The 25,529-nt window shown below is 43.8% G+C and overlaps 2 protein-coding genes across 3 annotated transcripts; one reads left to right on the plus strand and one right to left on the minus strand.

The window, feature by feature from the left end:
* The first annotated feature begins 7,134 nt into the window (after nucleotides 1–7,134).
* Nucleotides 7,135–9,878, plus strand: LOC114776528 (proteinase-activated receptor 1-like). The gene is made up of 2 exons (XM_028966814.1): nucleotides 7,135–7,277; nucleotides 8,930–9,878. The coding sequence occupies exon 2, from the start codon at nucleotides 8,958–8,960 to the stop codon at nucleotides 9,876–9,878; it is 921 nt and encodes a 306-aa protein (XP_028822647.1). The 5' UTR covers nucleotides 7,135–7,277; nucleotides 8,930–8,957.
* Nucleotides 8,648–24,127, minus strand: LOC114776531 (semaphorin-3G-like). Of its 2 annotated transcripts, none has more exons than XM_028966817.1 (16): nucleotides 23,940–24,127; nucleotides 20,580–20,746; nucleotides 18,565–18,627; nucleotides 17,994–18,113; nucleotides 17,283–17,373; nucleotides 16,015–16,131; nucleotides 15,790–15,929; nucleotides 15,500–15,614; nucleotides 15,155–15,224; nucleotides 14,770–14,914; nucleotides 14,071–14,302; nucleotides 13,900–13,991; nucleotides 13,781–13,822; nucleotides 13,472–13,691; nucleotides 13,264–13,397; nucleotides 8,648–10,823 (listed from the first exon to the last, which is right to left on the minus strand). In XM_028966817.1, exons 1-16 carry the CDS (start codon nucleotides 24,094–24,096, stop codon nucleotides 10,362–10,364), a joined length of 2,367 nt encoding a protein of 788 aa, XP_028822650.1. In that variant the 5' UTR covers nucleotides 24,097–24,127; the 3' UTR covers nucleotides 8,648–10,361. The 2 variants fall into 2 exon arrangements, with proteins under 2 accessions (XP_028822650.1, XP_028822649.1); XM_028966816.1 differs by having other exon boundaries at nucleotides 13,472–13,694.
* Nucleotides 24,128–25,529: the final 1,402 nt, after the last annotated feature.

Consider the following 25,529-nt stretch of genomic DNA (forward strand, 5'->3'; position numbering starts at 1 on the left):
AAGCACAAGGCTCAGGCAGCTCTGAAGGCCAAGAGACCATCCTGGACTATTTCTTTTTATGCTGAGATGCGAGCCGAGTCGACTCCTCCCCAGCTTCAAAGGAACTGGATTCATGAGAACTGGAATCAGCATGGGTCAGTCGAGATCAGCATGGGCCAGTCGCTGTCGCCGTGTGTGTTTACATTGTGTGTAGTGGTGTTGTTATGCTGACCTCTTGTGGATGTTTGGTGTTGTTACACGTTCTGTGCTCTGGATGTAAGAACATGAAACTTTTGTACCATTTTTCTAGAACTTGCTGTCAGCTACCTGCTTCAGTGTTTCGCATGAATAAATTGATGAGCGAGTGTGTTACACCAACTCTGCTGCTTCTGTCAATCACGAACCCTGGAAAACTTTCCTGGCAGGGGAGAATGTGGTCCTACCAGACTGAGGCTCTGCCATTGCTCCTCGGTAGAATCTCGGACTGCGCTCATGCTCTCCCCTGGAAAAAACTCGGGACAGTGGTGGCCTAGTCGGTGCCACCAAGGTGCCACTGAGGTCCCCTTGATGAAGGTACCGTCCCCACACACTTCTCCCCGGGCACCCTGCTCACCAAGGGTGATGGTTAAATACAGAGAACATATTTCACCGTGTCACTGTGTGCTGTGCTGCAGGGTTTCACACTTCACTTTCATTTAAACCTTGTAGGTGTAAGGGGGCTGTTTCATGTGTTCATCATAAACACTTCATAACCCCTCATGTTGTGTGTGTTTGTGTGTGTTCTTACTGTTCTTTCAGCAGCTGCTACTCACATGATGATAAATCGTGATATAGTTGGTGTTCTGTTGTGATAAAGCGTGATATAGTTAGTGTATTCTTGTGATAAATCGTGATATAGTTAGTGTATTATTGTGATAAATCGTGATATAGTTAGTGTTCTGTTGTGATAAATCGTGATATAGTTAGTGTTCTGTTGTAATAAAACGTGATATAGTTAGTGTATTATTGTGATAAATCGTGATATAGTTAGTGTTCTGTTGTGATAAAGCGTGATATAGTTAGTGTTCTGTTGTGATAAATCGTGATATAGTTAGTGTTCTGTTGTAATAAAACGTGATATAGTTAGTGTATTATTGTGATAAATCGTGATATAGTTAGTGTTCTGTTGTGATAAAGCGTGATATAGTTAGTGTATTCTTGTGATAAATCGTGATATAGTTAGTGTTCTGTTGTAATAAAACGTGATATAGTTAGTGTATTATTGTGATAAATCGTTATATAGTTAGTGTATTCTTGTGATAAATTCGGTGATATAGTTAGTGTTCTGTGTAATAAAACGTGATATAGTTAGTGTATTATTGTGATAAATCGTGATATAGTTAGTGTTCTGTTGTGAAAAATACGCAATATAGTTTGTGTATTATTGTGATAAAGCGCGATATAGTTAGTGTATTGTTATAAAGACGATATATTTAGTCTTCTGTTGTGATAAATTGTGATATAGTTTGTGTATTAATGTGATAAAGCGTGATATAGTTAGTGAATTATTGTGATAAATTATGATATAGTTAGTGTTCTGTTGTGATAAATCGTGATATAGTTAGTTCTGTTGTGATAAAGCGTGATATAGTTAGTGTATTATTGTGATAAATCGTGATATAGTAATGTATTATTGTGATCAAGCGCGATATAGTTAGTGATTATTGTGATAAAGAGGATATAGTTAGTGTCTTGTTGTGATAAATGTGATATAGTTAGTGTATTATTGTGATAAATCGTGATATAGTTGGTGTTCTGTTGTTATAAAGTGTTATATATGGTTTGAAGAATGACATGTAAAGATTGTAATGATGTTGTGATGTATTGTTCTATGATTTTTGGGAACGCAGCTGAGCGTGTATCACGTCCATGTACCGTGAGAACGCAGCTCCAGAACAACACAAGTTCCGCTTCCTGTCTGAAGAAGAGCTGCGTGTTTCCAGGAACCAGCGGTCTGGATCATCTCACTTCTTCTGTTCCACTCAACATTTCAAGTAAGGTCCGTCCGCCTGGGTTCATGTTCCATGGTCCTCGTATCTGGTACCGAGACGCGGAAAACGAATTTTCGGTCTATTAACGCCGGGTGAAGGAATAAAAACAGCGGGATTCGAGAAATGATTTCGATTTTAAAGGCGCGGTTTATCCCGCTGGTTTGGGTTCCATGTAAACTGCTGCTTGTGGTTCAAAAGTTCGTATCGTTCCTACTCCGCTCTTGTATCCAGATATTATCAGCTTGTTGGTGTTAAACCTTCTTCTAAATTGGACCGGAATCGTGTTAATTTAATACACAAATGTTCAAGATTCCAGTTCTGGCAGAACCACGCTGGTGTAGAACTTTCAAATGGGACAGAAGATACAGCAGATACACAACACACACACTACACAACACACAGAGACACATTAACAGAAGACACAGCAGATACACAACACACACAGACACACATTAACAGAAGATACAGCAGATACACAACACACACACTACACAACACACAGACACACATTAACAGAAGACACAGCAGATACACAACACACACAGACACACATTAACAGAAGATACAGCAGATACACAACACACACACTACACAACACACAGACACACATTAACAGAAGACACAGCAGATGCACAACACACACTGACACACACTACACAACACACACACTACACAACACACAGACACACATTAACAGAAGACACAGCAGATAAACACACACTGACACACACTACACAACACACATACTACACAACACACAGACACACATTAACAGAAGACACAGCAGATACACAACACACACTACACAACACACACAGACACACATTAACAGAAGATACAGCAGATACACAACACACACAGACACACATTAACAGAAGACACAGCAGATACACAACACACACACTACACAACACACAGAGACACATTAACAGAAGACACAGCAGATACACAACACACACAGACACACATTAACAGAAGATACAGCAGATACACAACACACACACTACACAACACACAGACACACATTAACAGAAGACACAGCAGATGCACAACACACACTGACACACACTACACAACACACACACTACACAACACACAGACACACATTAACAGAAGACACAGCAGATAAACACACACTGACACACACTAGTTAGTTAGTGTATTATTGTTATAAAGCATGATAGTGTATTATTGTGATAAAGCGTGATATAGTTAATGTATTATTGTGATAAAGTGTGATTATAGTTAGTGTTCTGTTGTGATAAATCGTGATATAGTTAATGTATTATTGTGATAAAATGTGATATAGTTAGTGTATTATTGTGATCAAGCGCGATATAGTTAGTGTATTATTGAGATAAAACGTGATATAGTTAGTGTATTATTGTGATAAATCATGATATAGTTAATGTATTATTGTGATAAAACGTGATATAGTTAGTGTATTATTGTGATCAAGCGCGATATAGTTAGTGTATTATTGTGATAAAACGTGATATAGTTAGTGTATTATTGTGATAAATCGTGATATAGTTAGTTCTGTTGTGATAAAGCGTGATATAGTTAGTGTATTATTGTGATAAATCGTGATATAGTTAATGTATTGTTGTGATCAAGCGTGATATAGTTAATGTATTATTGTTATAAAGACGATATAGTTGGTGTTCTGTTGTGATAAATTGTGATATAGTTAGTGTATATTGTGATAAATCGTGATATAGTTAGTGTATTATTGTTATAAAGACGATATAGTTAGTGTTCTGTTGTGATAAACCGTGATATAGTTAGTGTATTATTGTTATAAAGCATGATAGTGTATTATTGTGATAAAGCGTAATATAGTTAATGTATTATTGTGATAAAGTGTGATTATAGTTTAGTGTTCTGTTGTGATAATCGTGATATCGTTAATGTATTATTGTGATAAAACGTAATATAGTTAGTGTATTATTGTGATCAAGCGTGATATAGTTAGTGTATATTGAGATAAAACGTGATATAGTTAGTGTATTATTGTGATAAATCGTGATATAGTTAATGTATTATTGTTATAAAGACGATATAGTTGGTGTTCTGTTGTGATAAATCGTGATATAGTTGGTGTTCTGTTGTATAAAGTGTTATATATGGTTTGAAGAATGACATGTAAAGATGTAATGATGTTGTGATGTATTGTTCTATGATTTTTGGGAACGCAGCTGAGCGTGTATCACGTCATGTACCGTGAGAACGCAGCTCCAGAACAACACAAGTTCCGCTTCCTGTCTGAAGAAGAGCTGCGTGTTTCCAGGAACCAGCGGTCTGGATCATCTCACTTCTTCTGTTCCACTCAACATTTCAAGTAAGGTCCGTCCGCCTGGGTTCATGTTCCATGGTCCTCGTATCTGGTACCGAGACGCGGAAAACGAATTTTCGGTCTATTAACGCCGGGTGAAGGAATAAAAACAGCGGGATTCGAGAAATGATTTCGATTTTAAAGGCGCGGTTTATCCCGCTGGTTTGGGTTCCATGTAAACTGCTGCTTGTGGTTCAAAAGTTCGTATCGTTCCTACTCCGCTCTTGTATCCAGATATTATCAGCTTGTTGGTGTTAAACCTTCTTCTAAATTGGACCGGAATCGTGTTAATTTAATACACAAATGTTCAAGATTCCAGTTCTGGCAGAACCACGCTGGTGTAGAACTTTCAAATGGGACAGAAGATACAGCAGATACACAACACACACACTACACAACACACAGAGACACATTAACAGAAGACACAGCAGATACACAACACACACACTACACAACACACACAGACACACATTAACAGAAGACACAGCAGATACACAACACACACAGACACACATTAACAGAAGACACAGCAGATACACAACACACACTGACACACACTACACAACACACACACTACACACATTAACAGAAGACACAGCAGATACACAACACACACAGACACACATTAACAGAAGACACAGCAGATACACAACACACACACTACACAACACACAGAGACACATTAACAGAAGACACAGCAGATACACAACACACACACTACACAACACACACAGACACACATTAACAGAAGATACAGCAGATACACAACACACACAGACACACATTAACAGAAGACACAGCAGATACACAACACACACTGACACACACTACACAACACACACAGACACACATTAACAGAAGATACAGCAGATACACAACACACACACTACACAACACACAGAGACACATTAACAGAAGATACAGCAGATACACAACACACACAGACACACACTACACAACACACACAGACACACATTAACAGAAGATACAGCAGATACACAACACACACAGACACACACTACACAACACACACAGACACACATTAACAGAAGATACAGCAGATACACAACACACACACTACACAACACACAGACACACATTAACAGAAGACACAGCAGATACACAACACACACAGACACACATTAACAGAAGATACAGCAGATACACAACACACACACTACACAACACACAGACACACATTAACAGAAGACACAGCAGATGCACAACACACACTGACACACACTACACAACACACACACTACACAACACACAGACACACATTAACAGAAGACACAGCAGATAAACACACACTGACACACACTACACAACACACATACTACACAACACACAGACACACATTAACAGAAGACACAGCAGATACACAACACACACTACACAACACACACAGACACACATTAACAGAAGATACAGCAGATACACAACACACACAGACACACATTAACAGAAGACACAGCAGATACACAACACACACACTACACAACACACAGAGACACATTAACAGAAGACACAGCAGATACACAACACACACAGACACACATTAACAGAAGATACAGCAGATACACAACACACACACTACACAACACACAGACACACATAACAGAAGACACAGCAGATGCACAACACACACTGACACACACTACACAACACACACACTACACAACACACAGACACACATTAACAGAAGACACAGCAGATAAACACACACTGACACACACTAGTTAGTTAGTGTATTATTGTTATAAAGCATGATAGTGTATTATTGTGATAAAGCGTGATATAGTTAATGTATTATTGTGATAAAGTGTGATTATAGTTAGTGTTCTGTTGTGATAAATCGTGATATAGTTAATGTATTATTGTGATAAAATGTGATATAGTTAGTGTATTATTGTGATCAAGCGCGATATAGTTAGTGTATTATTGAGATAAAACGTGATATAGTTAGTGTATTATTGTGATAAATCATGATATAGTTAATGTATTATTGTGATAAAACGTGATATAGTTAGTGTATTATTGTGATCAAGCGCGATATAGTTAGTGTATTATTGTGATAAAACGTGATATAGTTAGTGTATTATTGTGATAAATCGTGATATAGTTAGTTCTGTTGTGATAAAGCGTGATATAGTTAGTGTATTATTGTGATAAATCGTGATATAGTTAATGTATTGTTGTGATCAAGCGTGATATAGTTAATGTATTATTGTTATAAAGACGATATAGTTGGTGTTCTGTTGTGATAAATTGTGATATAGTTAGTGTATTATTGTGATAAATCGTGATATAGTTAGTGTATTATTGTTATAAAGACGATATAGTTAGTGTTCTGTTGTGATAAACCGTGATATAGTTAGTGTATTATTGTTATAAAGCATGATAGTGTATTATTGTGATAAAGCGTAATATAGTTAATGTATTATTGTGATAAAGTGTGATTATAGTTAGTGTTCTGTTGTGATAAATCGTGATATAGTTAATGTATTATTGTGATAAAACGTAATATAGTTAGTGTATTATTGTGATCAAGCGTGATATAGTTAGTGTATTATTGAGATAAAACGTGATATAGTTAGTGTATTATTGTGATAAATCGTGATATAGTTAATGTATTATTGTTATAAAGACGATATAGTTGGTGTTCTGTTGTGATAAATCGTGATATAGTTGGTGTTCTGTTGTTATAAAGTGTTATATATGGTTTGAAGAATGACATGTAAAGATGTAATGATGTTGTGATGTATTGTTCTATGATTTTTGGGAACGCAGCTGAGCGTGTATCACGTCATGTACCGTGAGAACGCAGCTCCAGAACAACACAAGTTCCGCTTCCTGTCTGAAGAAGAGCTGCGTGTTTCCAGGAACCAGCGGTCTGGATCATCTCACTTCTTCTGTTCCACTCAACATTTCAAGTAAGGTCCGTCCGCCTGGGTTCATGTTCCATGGTCCTCGTATCTGGTACCGAGACGCGGAAAACGAATTTTCGGTCTATTAACGCCGGGTGAAGGAATAAAAACAGCGGGATTCGAGAAATGATTTCGATTTTAAAGGCGCGGTTTATCCCGCTGGTTTGGGTTCCATGTAAACTGCTGCTTGTGGTTCAAAAGTTCGTATCGTTCCTACTCCGCTCTTGTATCCAGATATTATCGCTTGTTGGTGTTAAACCTTCTTCTAAATTGGACCGGAATCGTGTTAATTTAATACACAAATGTTCAAGATTCCAGTTCTGGCAGAACCACGCTGGTGTAGAACTTTCAAATGGGACAGAAGATACAGCAGATACACAACACACACACTACACAACACACAGAGACACATTAACAGAAGACACAGCAGATACACAACACACACACTACACAACACACAGACACACATTAACAGAAGACACAGCAGATACACAACACACACAGACACACATTAACAGAAGACACAGCAGATACACAACACACACTGACAACACACTACACAACACACACACTACACACATTAACAGAAGACACAGCAGATACACAACACACACAGACACACATTAACAGAAGACACAGCAGATACACAACACACACACTACACAACACACAGAGACACATTAACAGAAGACACAGCAGATACACAACACACACACTACACACAACACACACAGACACACATTAACAGAAGATACAGCAGATACACAACACACACAGACACACATTAACAGAAGACACAGCAGATACACAACACACACTGACACACACTACACAACACACACAGACACACATTAACAGAAGATACAGCAGATACACAACACACACACTACACAACACACAGAGACACATTAACAGAAGATACAGCAGATACACAACACACACAGACACACACTACACAACACACACAGACACACATTAACAGAAGATACAGCAGATACACAACACACACAGACACACACTACACAACACACACAGACACACATTAACAGAAGATACAGCAGATACACAACACACACAGACATACACTACACAACACACATACTACGCAACACACAGACACACATTAACAGAAGACACAGCAGATACACAACACACACAGACACACATTAACAGAAGACACAGCAGATACACAACACACACTACACAACACCCACACACACATTAACAGAAGATACAGCAGATACACAACACACACTACACAACACACACACTACACAACACACAGACACACATTAACAGAAGATACAGCAGATACACAACACACACTGACACACACTACACAACACACAGACACACATTAACAGAAGACACAGCAGATACACAACACACACTGACACACACTACACAACACACACACTACACAACACACAGACACACATTAACAGAAGACACAGCAGATAAACACACACACGGCATGATGAGCGTGTGGTTTCAGCAGCAGGTTTATATGAACAGTGAGAGACTGAACAACAAGAACAGAAAACGTATTTTAAAAAGTGACAATTGGCGCGGATTGTCCGGATTTGAGCTGGTGTGGGGAACCCTGCTGCTGGATCATGTACACTTTTATTTACAGTCTACTGCTGCTCTGGGTCCAGGTCCTAAAACATCTCCAGACACGTCCTGATGGAGTCCTGTGCGTCTGCAGACATGTCCATGCTGATGACGCAGATCATCCCTGCGCTCTACATGGTGCTCTGCGTTCTCGCTCTTCCCCTTAATGCCGCTTGTCTCATCACGTTCGTGTGGAGGATCCCAGAGAAGAAGCCTGCAGTGATCTACATGATGAGTCTGGCGGGCGTCAACCTGCTGTTCTCCCTGTTCGTCCCCCTGAAGATCTTCTGTCACTTCAGTGTCAGGAGCGGCATCTGGACGTTCACGTCAGCAGCATGTCGCTCATCAACGGCGCTCTTCTACTTCAGCATGAGCTGTGTGACAAGTCTCATCATGAGCATCAGCCTGGACCGGATGCTGGCTGTGGCCTACGCGATGCCTTCTAGAACCTACAGAACCAGTCGGAACGCAGTCCTTCTCTGCGTCCTCGTGGGGTTTCTGGCCCTGGGCAGCAGTTTGCCATTCTTCCTGTCCACACGGGTTCAGCAGAACCAGACCCTCCTCAACTGCAGCCAGCTGTGGGACAACGAGGACGACCTGTACCTCCACCAGTTCCCCTACGTCTTCTGTGTCTTTTTCCTCCTCCCAACGCTGGTCACCTCGGTCTGTTACAGCCTCTTCATGTGGGCCCTCTGGAAAATACCCCTGGGGACCTCAAGCCTGGTGTCCAGAACCAAAAGGCGGTCGTTGGTCCTGCTCTTCCTGATCGTCACCATCCTGCTGCTCTTCTTTCTGCCCCTGAACGTGGTCCTGCTGCTCCGTGGCCACCACCGGAGGTCTGAGGAGGAGAAGCTGTACCCAGCCTACCTGCTCAGTCTGTGTGCAGCCGGCAGCAGCGTGTCCCTCGGGCCCCTGGTTTACTACTTTGGATCTAAACAAGTTCAGCACGAACTGGACTCTGTCTGGCGTCACGTCTCCAGATGGAGGAAATGAGAAGGTCTGATGGGAGCTGTGAGGTCAGGGTTTATTACGTTAGAAGACCACCAGATGGTGCTGAACTCGAACACGTGTTCTATGTATGTTCCACTTTGTGAATTGTGTCATGTATTTACATACATAATTCTGACCTAAACCACCCTTCAGTATTGGTTGTGACGGCCCTGTGTGGCAACTGAGAATAAACTGTGTGAGTTTGTGTACAAGAGAGAGAAGTTGTGGGTCCATGAACAGCAGATAACTATGATCAAGTGATGAAATAATCTTAAATAAGAAAGTCTGCTTATAAAGTCGGAAAGCACTGAATTCAGGCCCGACTAACGTCAAATCCAGTTTAATCTGTGTGTGTGTGTGTGTGTGTGTGTGTGTGTGTGTGTGTGTGTGCGTGTGTGTGTGTGTGGTGTGCAGGCAGCTAATGCCACTCCTTCAGTGTCTGTTCCACTTTTCTGTCTATGTTCAGTACTCCTCTCTGTCCATCACTCAGGAGTGTGTGTGTGTGTGTGTGTGTGTGTGTGTGTCTCGAGGTGTGCGGTTGCGGCCCTTGCGTGCTGACTCCTGTGCCTGCTGGTATTTCTCCATCATGCTCTTGTGCTTGCGTCGCAGGCGGAGCTTCTCGCCGCACCACACACGCTCACAGTACTGCTCCACCTCCGGCAACCCAGCTGGACCAATCAGCTGCAGGACGTCCTTGAACCAAGAGCGTGAAGGACTGCGACTGGTCAGCCCTCCTCCATGTCCTGGACATGGCTGCTTCTGCTTGCCGTCCCGTGACAGGATATCTGAAAGGGTGTCGGCTCGCAAAACGTCCAACCAGATGCGAGAGACGGTCTGTGAGAAACCGCGCTCCTGAGAGCGACAAATGTAGAGCCCTGCGTCTGATGCCAAGACACGTCGGAACAGGAGCCCACCGGGCATCTTCATCACACGCTCATCATATACCACCTGCAGCAGATACATACCTAGAGTCATCAAAAACATCCAATAATTCCATTTATACAATCACCCCCAAAAATACAACTTCACCAATCACCCCCAAAAATACGTATATACAACTTCACCAATCACCCCCAAAAATACGTATATACATCTTCACCAATCACCCCCCAAAACTACGTATATACATCTCCACCAATCACCCCCAAAAATACGTATATACAACTTCACCAATCACCCCCCAAAAATACATATATACAACTTCACCAATCACCCCCAAAAATACATATACATCTTCACCAATCACCCCCAAAACTATGTATATACATCTCCACCAATCACCCCCAAAACTACGTATACATCTTCACCAATCACCCCCAAAACTACATATACATCTTCACCAATCACCCCCAAAACTACGTATACATCTTCACCAATCACCCCCAAAACTACATATACATCTCCACCAATCACCCCCAAAAATACGTATATACAACTTCACCAATCACCCCCAAAAATACGTATATACATCTTCACCAATCACCCCCAAAACTACGTATACATCTTCACCAATCACCCCCAAAACTACATATACATCTCCACCAATCACCCCCAAAAATACGTATATACAACTTCACCAATCACCCCCAAAAATACGTATATACATCTTCACCAATCACCCCCAAAACTACGTATATACACATCTCCACCAATCACCCCCAAAACTACGTATATACATCTCCACCAATCACCCCCAAAAATACGTATATACACCTCCACCAATCACCCCCAAAACTACGTATATACATCTCCACCAATCACCCCCAAAAATACGTATATACAACTTCACCAATCACCCCCAAAACTATGTATATACATCTCCACCAATCACCCCCAAAACTACGTATACATCTTCACCAATCACCCCCAAAACTACATATACATCTTCACCAATCACCCCCAAAACTATGTATATACATCTCCACCAATCACCCCAAAATAACTTATATACATCTCCACCAATCACCCCCAAAATACGTATATACATCTCCACCAATCACCCCCAAAACTACGTACATACATCTCCACCAATCACCCCCAAAACTACGTATATACATCTCCACCAATCACCCCCAAAATAACTTATATACATCTCCACCAATCACCCCCAAAATACGTATATACATCTCCACCAATCACCCCAAAACTACGTATATACATCTCCACCAATCACCCCCAAAACTACGTATATACATCTCCACCAATCACCCCCAAAACTACATATACATCTCCACCAATCACCCCCAAAATACTTATATACATCTCCACCAATCACCCCCAAAAATACGTATATACATCTCCACCAATCACCCCCAAAACTACGTATATACATCTCCACCAATCACCCCCCAAAAATACGTATATACATCTCCACCAATCACCCCCCAAAACTACGTATATACATCTCCACCAATCACCCCCAAAACTACGTATATACATCTCCACCAATCACCCCCAAAATAACTTATATACATCTCCACCAATCACCCCCAAAAATACGTATATACATCTCCACCAATCACCCCCAAAAATACGTATATACAACTTCACCAATCACCCCCAAAAATACGTATATAAATATCCTCACCAATCACCCCCAAAATAACTTATATACATCTTCACCAATCACCCCCAAAACTACGTATATACATCTTCACCAATCACCCCCAAAACTACGTATATACATCTTCACCAATCACCCCCAAAAACTACGTATATACATCTTCACCAATCACCCCCCAAAAATACGTATACATCTTCACCAATCACCCCCAAAAATACGTAGACACATCTTCACCAATCACCCCCAAAACTACGTATATACATCTTCACCAATCACCCCCAAAAATACGTATACATCTCCACCAATCACCCCCAAAAATACGTATATACAACTTCACCAATCACCCCCAAAAATACGTATATAAATATCCTCACCAATCACCCCCAAAATAACTTATATACATCTTCACCAATCACCCCCAAAACTACGTATATACATCTTCACCAATCACCCCCAAAACTACGTATATACATCTTCACCAATCACCCCCAAAACTACGTATATACATCTTCACCAATCACCCCCAAAAATACGTATACATCTTCACCAATCACCCCCAAAAATACGTAGACACATCTTCACCAATCACCCCCAAAACTACGTATATACATCTTCACCAATCACCCCCAAAAATACGTATACATCTTCACCAATCACCCCCAAAAATACGTAGACACATCTTCACCAATCACCCCCAAAAATACGTATATACATCTTCACTAATCACCCCAACAAATACATTTCTACACGTTCACCTATCACCCCTGCAACACCTTCTCCACTCAGAATGTAGGTGGGGCGCTGTCCCGCTGCACCCCGTCCCACCTTGTCCGTCTGTTCCCCACGCTGGTGTCTCCAGCTGACAGATGCCTGTGGGGAGCGAGGGACGCACTCCAGAAACGTGCTGTTGTTTTCCGCACCAAAAGTGACCCGGCTGTCCGACGCGTCCAGATCCTCCACTGCAACACACAGAATCATTCACGTAAATACTGTTCACCAAAACCATCACCCCGGTCACGGCACGGTCCCTCACCGCCGAGGTTCTGGTCCGTACACTGCTGCGCAGGGTCGGCGTGGCGGATGTCCTGCCGCCGGTGGCGCCGTTTTTGGGGTGTGAATCTCACACAAGCGCTCCCGTCCCACATGCAGTACGGGTCCCGCGCCAGACAACACTCCGCACACACACCACCGTACAGGTCACACCGGTGCAGCCGCACCTGAGCCACGCCCACCGCCGCGGCCACAAACAGAGCCTGCTGCGGGGCGGAGACGGACAGAGAGGTGAGTGAGGAACAGGTGTGCAAAGCACAATCACATGCACACAAACACACAAACTTCTTACTCTTTTCACTGAGATCTCCATGGAGACGATTGGAGTGGGAACCTGAAATGCGCGTGAGATGGTATCAGTACTGGACAGCGTTGTCCACCCCGTCCACACATACACACACAGACACACACCTTGAAGACCTGCAGATCTTCCAGTGTGACCTCCTCCGGTGTCTGCATGTTTCCGCGATGGAGGGAAATGACCTTTAGCACCTTGCCCACATCTGCAGGTCACACGTGTACACAATCACGCATCAAACCACATTTAAACACGCGAGCAAACACACACACACACACACCCACCGGTGGCGAGGAACATGACGTCGTACGCGCCGTCCTCGGCCTGCGTGCGGTCCACCGCGATGTGCGTGAGCCGGTAGTGTGTGTTCACGCGCAGCAGCACGGGCCGCCGCCCCGCGGGGTACACGCTCCTCCACATGAGCGGGTGCGAGCGGGCGAACTGCAGCACGGCGTCGGGGAACTCCAGAGAGGAGGAGAAACCGAGGGACGGCTGAGCGGTCATCTTGCTGGGACACTGAGGGACAGACCACCACATCAGAGCTGGGCCCGACCCGACAGGCTCATTGTAGTCCAACTTGGGCGGGAAATGAGCGCCGTACAAAGCAAGCCGGGCTTTTACCAAGCTGTACTTGTCAGCTCTGTCTCGGGTCTACACCACACAAGCACGTCTACCAACATCTCAACGCTTCTAAACTACCGCTAATTCCCACGCAGCTGCGGTAGAAGCCAGCTTCATGAACGTTGAGTTCAAAGCCTTGCAAGGTAGAAAGAGAGAAGTAATAAAGAGAACATCTGAGTAATAGAACTGTGGCTGGAGAAGAATGGAGAGAACTGGAACGTGAGGGCCAGACTTTCAGCTGCTGTTTTACTGCCTCTTTACTAAAGTCTCGGTATAAAGCGGAGCGATGTGGCCTCCATGTGTTTTCTGTGCTGTGTGTGTCTGTGTGTGTCTGTGTGTGTGTGTGTGGTGTGTCGTCTCACCGCTCCTGGTCGAGGATAGGGGACACGACCCTCATATGGACCCCACTGGTGGTCTGCTCCATCTTTGTGAGCAAAGGGTCCATTGAAGACCTCCCTGATGTCAGACATGCGGTAAACGCACACCGCGTAACCCCGGAACACGTTACTGCGGAGAACACACAAATAGTGACAATCGTTTACTCACCAGTTCATAAATGACCAAAGAAACCAGAGGCTAAAGTTTCCATCACAGGAGACATTTTCATCATCCACGTTCAAATTATACAAAACACATGAAGCGGGTGGCAGGAGTGGACGGGACACATACACACACAACATCATCACCATCATCACCACCACCATCACATCCCTCAGCTTACATAACTACGCAAAAACTGTGTTTCACCTAATGGAGCTGAAGATGGCGTAGATCTCTGGGTTTCTTTCATCTTTGGTACGCAGCAGAAACACGCTCTCTACAGACAGAAGACAGGCAGCGTGTTAACACACACAAACACACAAACGTACGACTGTGGCGCGTGTTTCCTGTGAACTGAGGGTTTCTGGGTCTCCTGGTGAGTAAATGAGGAATGAACCGCATTCCTCATGGTGGCTTGGGCCACTATTTGTCCCCCAGGACCCACCGCCACCACAGCAGACAAGATACACACTTCTTGGGAAGATCTGAAGTCCACCTGTCATGATTTTTTGTACGTTTACTGTATGTGTGTGTGTGTGTCCGTCCTCTCACCTAACTGATCAAAGTGTGTGTCAATGCCATGAGGTCCAGGCACTGAACACACAAGTCTGGCCTTGATGAAGGAGCTCCACTTGTTCACCAGAACCCTCTGTCCTCCTGCATCATTCTGACACACACACACACACACACACACACACACACACACACATTCCATGGTGCATGTCCCCAGATCATATAGACAGAGTATAACTCCACAGCTGCACACTATACACACACACACCAGAAAGAAGAGATAGACGGCAGTGTGTGTGTGTATGAGTGTGAGGGGTGCAGATCCTCACCACACACACTCGTCCCACACGGGAGTGTATGGCTTCCTCACGGCCACCGGTGTCTGTCCTCTCGGTGAAGAAGAAATAGACTTTATCATCAGCGCTGTCCTCACTGTCTGGGATCCTGTGAGATCCAACAAACCTAGGCTCTGACCACACACACACGTCAGCAGGTCAGTCTGGTGACAGTTTAAGAGGAGCGTGTTGTGTGATGTCTTGTTGACTCGGGTGTACCATGGAGCAAACGCTGGTCGGTCTCTGTCCTCATGGGCGGGCGGGACCCCATACTCCGTAAAATGACCGAGTCCCTGCCCAGAAAGTCAGCTGTCAGCCCGGTGTACAGCTCTCCACCTGAAAAGAGAGCGTGATCCAGAAGTCATGAAATCAGAAAATGGGAGTCCCTCAAGGACCAGCGCTTGGCCCGCTGATCAGAGAACAGAATGAAATGAATGAAGGTGAATGGCGCTGGGTCAACGTCTTCAGCCTTGACAGGAAACTCGGTCCATACGGTCACTTGGTCTACTGCCAGGTTGCCGTGCCTTAATTGAGCAGCAGAACGTAGAAATGCATTATTCACGGTGTCCAGCAGAATCTAAACACAGCTGCTCACACAGCAATCAGACTGAGGCGGCCACATGTGCAGAAAGATCTAGAGTTACATTCCTCATCAGACACGGAACAGCAGTCAACTGCTTACTCGCCACCATTTTCTATGGGTTAAGTAGCCTAGCGGGTAACACACTCGCCTGTGAACCAGGAGACCCAGGTTCAAACCCCACTTACTACCATCGTGTCCCTGAGCTGGACACTTAACCCTGAGTGTCTTCGGGGGGGGGACTGTCCCTGTAACTACTGACTGTAACCCTGAGTGTCTCCAGGGGGGGACTGTCCCTGTAACTACTGATTGTAAGTCCCTCTGGATAAGAGTAACAAAGGACATTTAACTAAAGAAAATGTTCAATAATAATATTGCCTGTATTTTCAACCTTTTTGACATTTTTCTCTTTCTCAAGACAACAATCTTATTACTACCAGGGTGGTAGCAGCCTAGTGTGGAACACACCCACCTATAAACCAGAAGAATATCAGAAGACCCAGGTTAAAACCCCACTTACTATCGCATCCCTGAGCAAGACACTTAACCCTGATTGTCTCCAGGGGGACTGTCCCTGTCTCTGCTATATAATAATATATACTGCACTAGTCAGAATGTGAGAAAGGTTGTTCTGATCTGGAGATAAGATGTTCTATTCAGTGAGGTCCTCTGCAGTCTAGTGTGTTTTTTGTCTTGTACAGTAAAGCATAGTCTTAAAGGTTCTTTATAATCGTCCCTCCGTACCTGGGTGGTAGTAGCCAGTAACACACTCGCCTGTGAACCAGGAGACCCAGGTTCAAATCCCACTTACTACCATCATGTCCCTGAGCAGGACACTTAACACTGAGTGTCCTCTGGATAAGGACGACTGGTAAAAGCTGTAAATGTATCTCTGTCTGGGACGTACCGGTGAAGGTGCTGGTGAAGGTCATGTTGGGGTCATGCGGGCACCGCCCCCTGCCGTTCTCCACAGAGTTACGCTCTAATGTGAAGATGTGCTAAAAAACAGGACAGAGACAGAGACATTGAGACATGGCCTGGTTTTCTCTGCAGGTTGAAGGAGGGTGTAGATTTGGCGTGGGGACGAGAGGAGTAACCTTTGTGTGACCAGCTTGTTCTGTGCTGGAATGTTTCTCAAGTTGCATTTCACACGCCACACACGGAATTTCTCACGCTTGGAAATGATTAACGTTTACCGTACAGACATTCCTACGCCGTGTTTTACGAACGAATCCCCCCACCACACCGTGCAAAACTTCTAGAAGCCCTGCTTCTCTACCTTCTTTCCTCCAGGGATGATGGGATTCTCGTGCTCCTCACACACACACAGGACTCTCAGCATTTCTAGATCATCTTTGTTTTCTTTCTTGAACTTTACTATTAGGGTCAGATATTTCCATCGCAGCGATGCATTGTGGGATTGTATAGGTACACTGTTCATCACAGCTCGTGTTCTGGTCACAATCTCTACTTTCACACTGTGGGTGGTATGACCTTTGAACTGGAGTTGTTTTATTACAAAATACCCCCCCACACACACACACACGTAGATATATATGGTCAAGAGAGCCTGAAGAAACAATTGCCATTGAATACATACGTTCTGTGTGTGTTTTACCTCTCCACGGTGTCCCACATTGATGAAAACACACACTGGCTGAAAGGCTCCGGTGCCACAGGCCAACAGATGGGTTCGGTTAAACGGCTGCAGCAGTCTGACAAAGTTAGCACAGTCAGTCTGTAACACACACACACACACAAACACACACACACATCAGCTGCGGTCTGGATAACTTTGACCTTGTCGTCCTGTCTTGACAACAGCTTGTTGAATAACACTGTTGTCTCATTTCCGGCCGCACAGAACACACACACACACACACACACTTTAAGAAGTGAGGGTGAAGACAGGCTACAAGTTGGACACTAGGCCAGTCGGGCAGGGTGGGGGTGTGTGGGGGTCTTACTGGGAGACTTGCAGGAAGGGCTGGGCGAGGCTTGTTCCTGTTCCCACTGACTACAATACTCCTCTGTGTGTGTACATGTTACAGATGGCAGGATGTGATGATGTATTGATCTGCTGTGTTACAGCAAGCAGCTTATTCTACACTATATTCTACTGTAACTACTGTAACAGCAACTAAGCTGTCAACGATGGCAGCTACACACACACACAAACACACACTCACCTCTGGGTCTTTCCCCTTCTGAACACACTCCTCTCGGTTTCCTGGAGAAGGAGGCCAATGGATCTAGACAGAAAGATTTTATTGTTACTCCAGACCAATAACAGTGTAAATACATACTCACCTATGATTGTGCGTGTGTGTATGTGTGTGTGTGTGTGTGTGTGTGTGATTTTTGAATTAAATTCCTTGTGTGTTTTATTCATCACTGAATCACAGATGTTGTTTGGACTGATACATTGTCTCAGTAAGGAAGTCCATGGTTGACTACATTACCCAGCATCCTTCCTGTCCAGAGTCACTTCCTGTTTCCCCTGAAGTCAAAATTAAACTATTTAACTGAACTGTGGTCTAAATAAAGATCCGACTGGTAAATATATCCATATATAGAAATGTATGCAAGCACACACACACACACATTGCCAATAAACCACAAGTATTTACATTGTCCTCAGCTGAAACCGTGACCACAAAGAAATCAACACAAACTCACAGACACACACACAGGTTTATTTTTCAAATTTGATCCCTGGTCTTCTTAATGGTGTCTGTCTGTCAGCAGCAGTAAAACCAGAATTCAGAATTAAAATTCTTAAGTGATTGTGAAACACTACAGCATAGCACACGGTGACACGGTGAAACGTGTCCTCTGTATTTAACCGTCACCCTTGGTGACAGTGGGCACCATGACAGGCGCCCGGGGAGCAGAGTGTGGGGACGGGACCTTCATCAAGGGGACCTCAGTGGCACCTTGGCGGTTCGGGATTCGAACCTGCAACCTTCTGATTACGAGTGCAGATTCAAATCATATTACACATAACACTGCAAACTACACACTACACAATCTACACACAACACTGCATATTACACACTGTACACACAACACAACAGTGTATAATACACACACACACACACTGCATAATACACACTAAACACTTAACACACACACACACACAACACTGTATAATACACACTACACAATGTACAAACAACACTGCATACTACACACTACAAGCTGTACACACAACACTGCAAATTACACACTGTACACACACAACACTGCATAATAAACATTACACACACACAACAGTGTATAATACACACAACACTGCATAACAAATACGACACACACAACACTGCATATTACACACTGTACACACAACACTACACACTGCATAATACACACACACAACACATCATAATACACACTGCACACACAACAGCATAATACATACTATACACTGCACACACACACCACTGCATGATACACACTACACACACAATGTCATGGCTGCCCATTGCTCACCAAGGGTAATGGGTTAAATGCAGAGGACACATTTCACTGTGTGCACCATGTGCTGTGTATCACAATGACAATCACTTCACTTTCACTTCACAACACTGCATACTAAACACTACAGACTGTACACACACAACACTGCATAATATACACACAACACTGCACACACACAACACTACACACACAAAACTGCATAATAAACACTACACACACACAACACTACATAATACACCCCAGTAGCTGCCCCCCCACATCAGATCAAAACATGGGGTTTCACCGTCCGACCTTTATTATACCTCACAATCCATCTCTGAAGGTGCGAGGAAGACACTCATCTAGACTCCTGTTTAGCTACCAGCTTTAGGTTATTTAAATTAAGTGGTATCAGAATGATAATTCACTCAAAAACATATTTGAATAAAGTTTACTGTTGATATTATAAATAAAATATAAAACTTCAGCTTGGGTAAATGGCAGCTGCAAGAAGAAGTGGGTTCTTTCTCAGATTCTCCTCTCTGAAATGGAGTGATTGTCATTCATGGTCAGAATTATTCCACACCTCAGACTTCACGTTCCTGCCCAGAACATAATGTCCAGAAGCTAGACTCTGGTTCACCTCCCCAGCATCCATCTTTACATCTAAAGACATGAATACTCAATAACACTGTAGCTTTAACTGAGCGATGTTAGATGTGTGTTACTGTGTGTGTGTCCATACCTCTTTCACCTCGTTGTGTGAGTGTGTGTGGTCCAGGCGTAGGGAGTAGAGTGTGTCCTTTCCTCCCAGGAAGAGCCGCTCATGATACTCATCTACAAACATGAAGCTGACGTGCAGCTCGTCACGCAGCCCAGAGAACAGCAGCACGCGGCTGGAGGCGACCAGGTCTGAAAAATCACAACACACTCCAACACTCAGCTCAACACACATGAATATGAATCACAAAATTTCTCATCAAACACACACACAGCAGTGCCAATATACCAACCGGGAGGTCTTCTTCATTCGTGTGGAATAAATCTGTGTATGGGTTCATGTCTTACTATTGGGCAGCAAGCGTAAGTAAATGAATATACTGGATCTTTCCGTGGCCCTGCTCGGGCAGACATGGAATTGCGCGGTGATTCAGGGCCTACATTTACAGCATTTACCAGACGGCCTTATCCAGAGCGACTTACAGTCAGTAGTTACAGGGACAGCCCCCCCCTGGAGACACTCAGGGTTAAGTGTCTTGCTCAGGGACACGATGGTAGTAAGTGGGGTTTGAACCTGGGTCTTCTGGTTCATAGGCGAGTGTGTTACCCGCTACCACCCTATTCCTAATACCTGTCCTATTTCCGTAATGAGCGCCCCTACATCTATGCAGCCAGACCCACGCCTCCTTAATCCTGCAGTAAAACACTCACTGAAGATTCGGCTCCAGGTTAGGAAACATTTTCGTATAAAATAAATCACCATCTTTTCTTTCCGTCCCAAACCTGGCACAACAAGGGCTTGATGTTGGATCTGAAGGAACGCTCACGACATTCCAAACATTGCAAAAAAAGTTACAATATTCCCAAATCTCAATTCTATAGATTCCTACAGATTAGAAGTTTTGCGAGCAAACACTTTAGATCTTTACATTCACCGGCTAAAAATGCTGCAGATGAAATTCTTGCTCTGGACCCCTTTATGAGAGGCAATATATCAAAATGACATACTCTGATCCAGAACATTTATTCACCCTCATGGGAGAAAACTAAAGTGGCATGGGAACAGGATCTTAGCATTGTAGTTACGGGTGAGAGCTGGCAACAGTGCCTAGAAGCTATTCATACCTCCTCGCTCTGTATAAGACAATGTTTGATCCAGTTTAAAGTACTACATCGCCTACACTACTCAGTAGATAAACTAGAAAAAATGTTTCCTAATACCAGCTCGGAGTGCCTACGATGTCACCAAGGGCCAGCTACTTTAGGCCACATGTTCTGGAACTGCCAGTCTTTGTACAACTTCTGGGAAAATATTTGCATAGTCTTGTCATCTTTATGTAATAGGACGATTGAACCTACACCATACATCTCTATTTTTGGGGTCCCCCCTCCAGATATAAATCTTACGATAACTCAAGCCAAGGTGGTAGCTTTCACCTCATTAATGGCCAGAAGACTTGTTCTTCTGCTGTGGAAATCAGACAAGCCCCCCTCTTTCAATGGTTGGATTGAGGAAATGCTCTCCATGTTGCAGTTGGAAAAACTGCGGTGCAACCAAGCTAATCGTCCGGAAAAGTTCAAGGAGATATGGTCACCATTTATTGATTATGTTAATAATATCTTAATGCATATAGAACGTAAAATACTGCAACACTGAGAGGAGACTACTCCCCCCCCCCTTTTTTTTAAATTTTCTTTTCTCTGTTTTTAAATAATTTTTTGCTTTTCATATTTATTTATTTATTTGCTCTTCTTTCTGTTTGACGGGTGGGACTGAGGGTGGGGGGGGTGGGTATTGGTCAACAGCTGATATTTGTTTGTTGTTGAAAAATTGAAAATCACAAATAAATCAAAAAAAAAAACGGGAGGTCCATTTTGGGAGTGTGTGTGTGTGTGTGTGTGTGAGAGAGAGAGAGAGAGAGAGACTGGACAGTTCTGATGTCTGTCCCATTTGTTCTGCTTTCAGAGATCTCTGGATGTCACAAAACCCACACCACCTCGGCACATATCTACTCAAACTACTCTTCACCCTACACAAAACCTACTCCAACCCTACACATATCTACACAAACCCTTCACCCTACACAAAACCTACTCCTACCCTACACATATCTACACAAACCCTTCACCCTACACAAAACCTACTCCTACCCTACATATATCTACACAAACCCTTCACCCTACACAAAACCTACTCCTACCCTACATATATCTACACAAACCCTTCACCCTACACAAAACCTACTCCTATCCTACATATATCTACACAAACCCTTCACCCTACACAAACCCAAAACTTAAAACCCATTCTCAAAGCTAACAAGATAAAAACCTAGTACAAACCCTTAATCATACACAAAACCTACTCCAACTCTACACAAAACCTAAACAAACTGTACACAAACCCAACACAAATGATGGAGGGTCAAAGATCTTGTAAAGGTCATGTATGTCCATGCCCTAAAGACGTGTTGTCTGATAGACTACACGTCAGGCTCTAAACGAAAGAACCTTTCTCGGGCTCTAAATGATGGAGCCGCCTCGGGCTCTAAACTAAAGAACTGTTCTCGGGCTCTAAACTAAAGAACCAGAACCGTTCTCAGGCTTTAAACAAAAGTCCATTCTCGGGCTCTAAACGAAAGAACCATTCCCGGACTACATGCTGGTTCCGTGTCTTTGTTCCTCTTCTCATTGTCTGTTTTTCAGTCCTCCTCCATCTCCACAGTGTTGATTTCCTGCCCGTGTGTGAGTGAAAGTGTGAGCGTGTAAACTTGATGAAAAAGTGACATTCCGAACGTTGTACTTAACTGAACCAGGACAAAGGCAGACCCCACCGTCAACCCCACCCTGTGTGTGTGTGTGTGTGTGTGTGTGCTTGTTCCAGACTGTAGTTTCAATGAACATCTGGGCAACATTATATAAACGAATTAATTTATCCATTTAAACTGTAACAAGTAACCTGAACAGGAACAGGGAGACTGTACTACTACTACTACTACTACTGTACTAAACACAATTCATAAATTACACTAATACACCACGCTCACACTCATCCAATCAACTCTTCCATACATCTCCTTATGTGTGTGCGTGTGTGAGTGTGTGTGTATATGAGTGTCTGTGTATGTGTGTATGTGTACATGTGTATACATACTTTATATAGGGCGTTAGTAGCCTAGTGGGTAACACACTCGCCTGTGAACCAGAAGACCCGGGATCAAACCCCACTTTCTACCATTGTGTCCCTGAGCAAGACACTTAACCCTAAGTTGCTCCAGGGGGGGACTGTCCCTGTAACTACTGATTGTAAGTCGCTCTGGATAAGGGCGTCTGATAAATGCTGTAAATGTAAATGTAGTGACCAGCGTGTGACGTCACCACGTACCTGTGTGCGTGAGACGCAGACGCGGGACGCCGCTTCCCAGCGCGAGCGCCGCCAGACTCCAGACGCTGATGAAGGAGCGCAGGTGGAGACGGAGGTGGAGACGGAGGTGGGGACGCAGGTGGAGACGGAGGTGGGGACGCAGGATGAAGTCCAGCATCCTGCCGTTCAGACACCACAGCGACACTGGAGTCCGGAGCGCGCGCGATCCGGTCAACTTCCCGCCCACCCAGCCTCAACCCCGCCCCTTACTACACACTCATATACACACACACACACACACACACAATCACGCAGGCACAGTAATAGGCGGCGAGTCGGGTCGTGACCTCCACCCCTGCACACTGGCTGTTGTGCTGATCCTGACTGTGTTTATTTGTTGACTCTGACAGCCACTCCAGCCATTCATCACCTCTGTCACGTGTGTGTGTGTGTGTGTGTGTGTGTGTGTGTGAGTTTAGTCTAGGGAGTATGTGTGTGTTTGTGTGTGGCCATTTGGTTAGTGTCTGCATACACACTCTTTTTAGACCACACACACACACACACACACACACACAAAAATCCCATATCAACCCTGCTGCACCACCCAGTACAAAGTTCCACACAAACGTTGCAAACAAATGATGCATTTTTACAAGACGACTTCGGCCGTTTTGTGGTTGTGTTTCATTGTGTGTCTGTGAGGTGCACAACTCTTCATCAGCACTTTAACATCCTGGGAGGAACAGAGAAAATATTCATCAGGTTCTCCCTGATCAGGAGGAATGTGCGTCCGCGGCTCACACACACACACACACACTCACATTCCCATACGCACATACACATACACATACACATACACACATTCACATACATACATACACACACACACATTCACACACACACATACACACAAACACACACACACACACTCACATTCACATACGCACATACACACATTCACATACACACAAACATACACACTTTCACATACATACACACACACATACACACACATACATTCACATACACACACACACTTTATTACAAGACAGTCATACCAGGGACCTTGTACACACCAAAGTAACCCGGACCTCAGGAGAAATTCAACCTGCAGCTGGAGCAGAAACCTGGAACCACGGAGCTCAGCTTCAGAATCTGGCTTCTGTTCAGACAGTAGAACAGTGGAACGGCAGTGGCAGCTTCTAAGAATGAAGGTTCTGTGTGTTCTTTGTGTTCTCTGGTCTCCACTGCTGGTGTCTGTTGAAACTCAAAGCTCTGCTACTCCTCCTCCATCTCAGCCTGCACCACCCTCCACACAAGCCAGAGAAAGGTTCACACAAACATCTCAATACATCTCTGTTCACCCATATTTTACATTCCATTCTTCTTAAATGCAACACAACATTGGTTATAAAGAACCTTTTTAGAACCTCCCAAAAGAGGAAGAACAGGATGAGTGAACACTGATCCATATCTGCTGAAACCAGCAAGGAAGGAGGAAGGGGTTCTGCAGATGGTTTCGGGGTTCTACTGTGTTCTTCTTTACTTCTATCGCCTACTTCTCCCTGCTGCAGGAAGCTCCAGGTTCTTCTCACCTCCACTCCCTGCTGC

This window comes from Denticeps clupeoides, unplaced genomic scaffold, assembly GCF_900700375.1.
Source record: "Denticeps clupeoides unplaced genomic scaffold, fDenClu1.1, whole genome shotgun sequence".
Classification (NCBI taxonomy): Eukaryota; Metazoa; Chordata; class Actinopteri; order Clupeiformes; family Denticipitidae; genus Denticeps; species Denticeps clupeoides.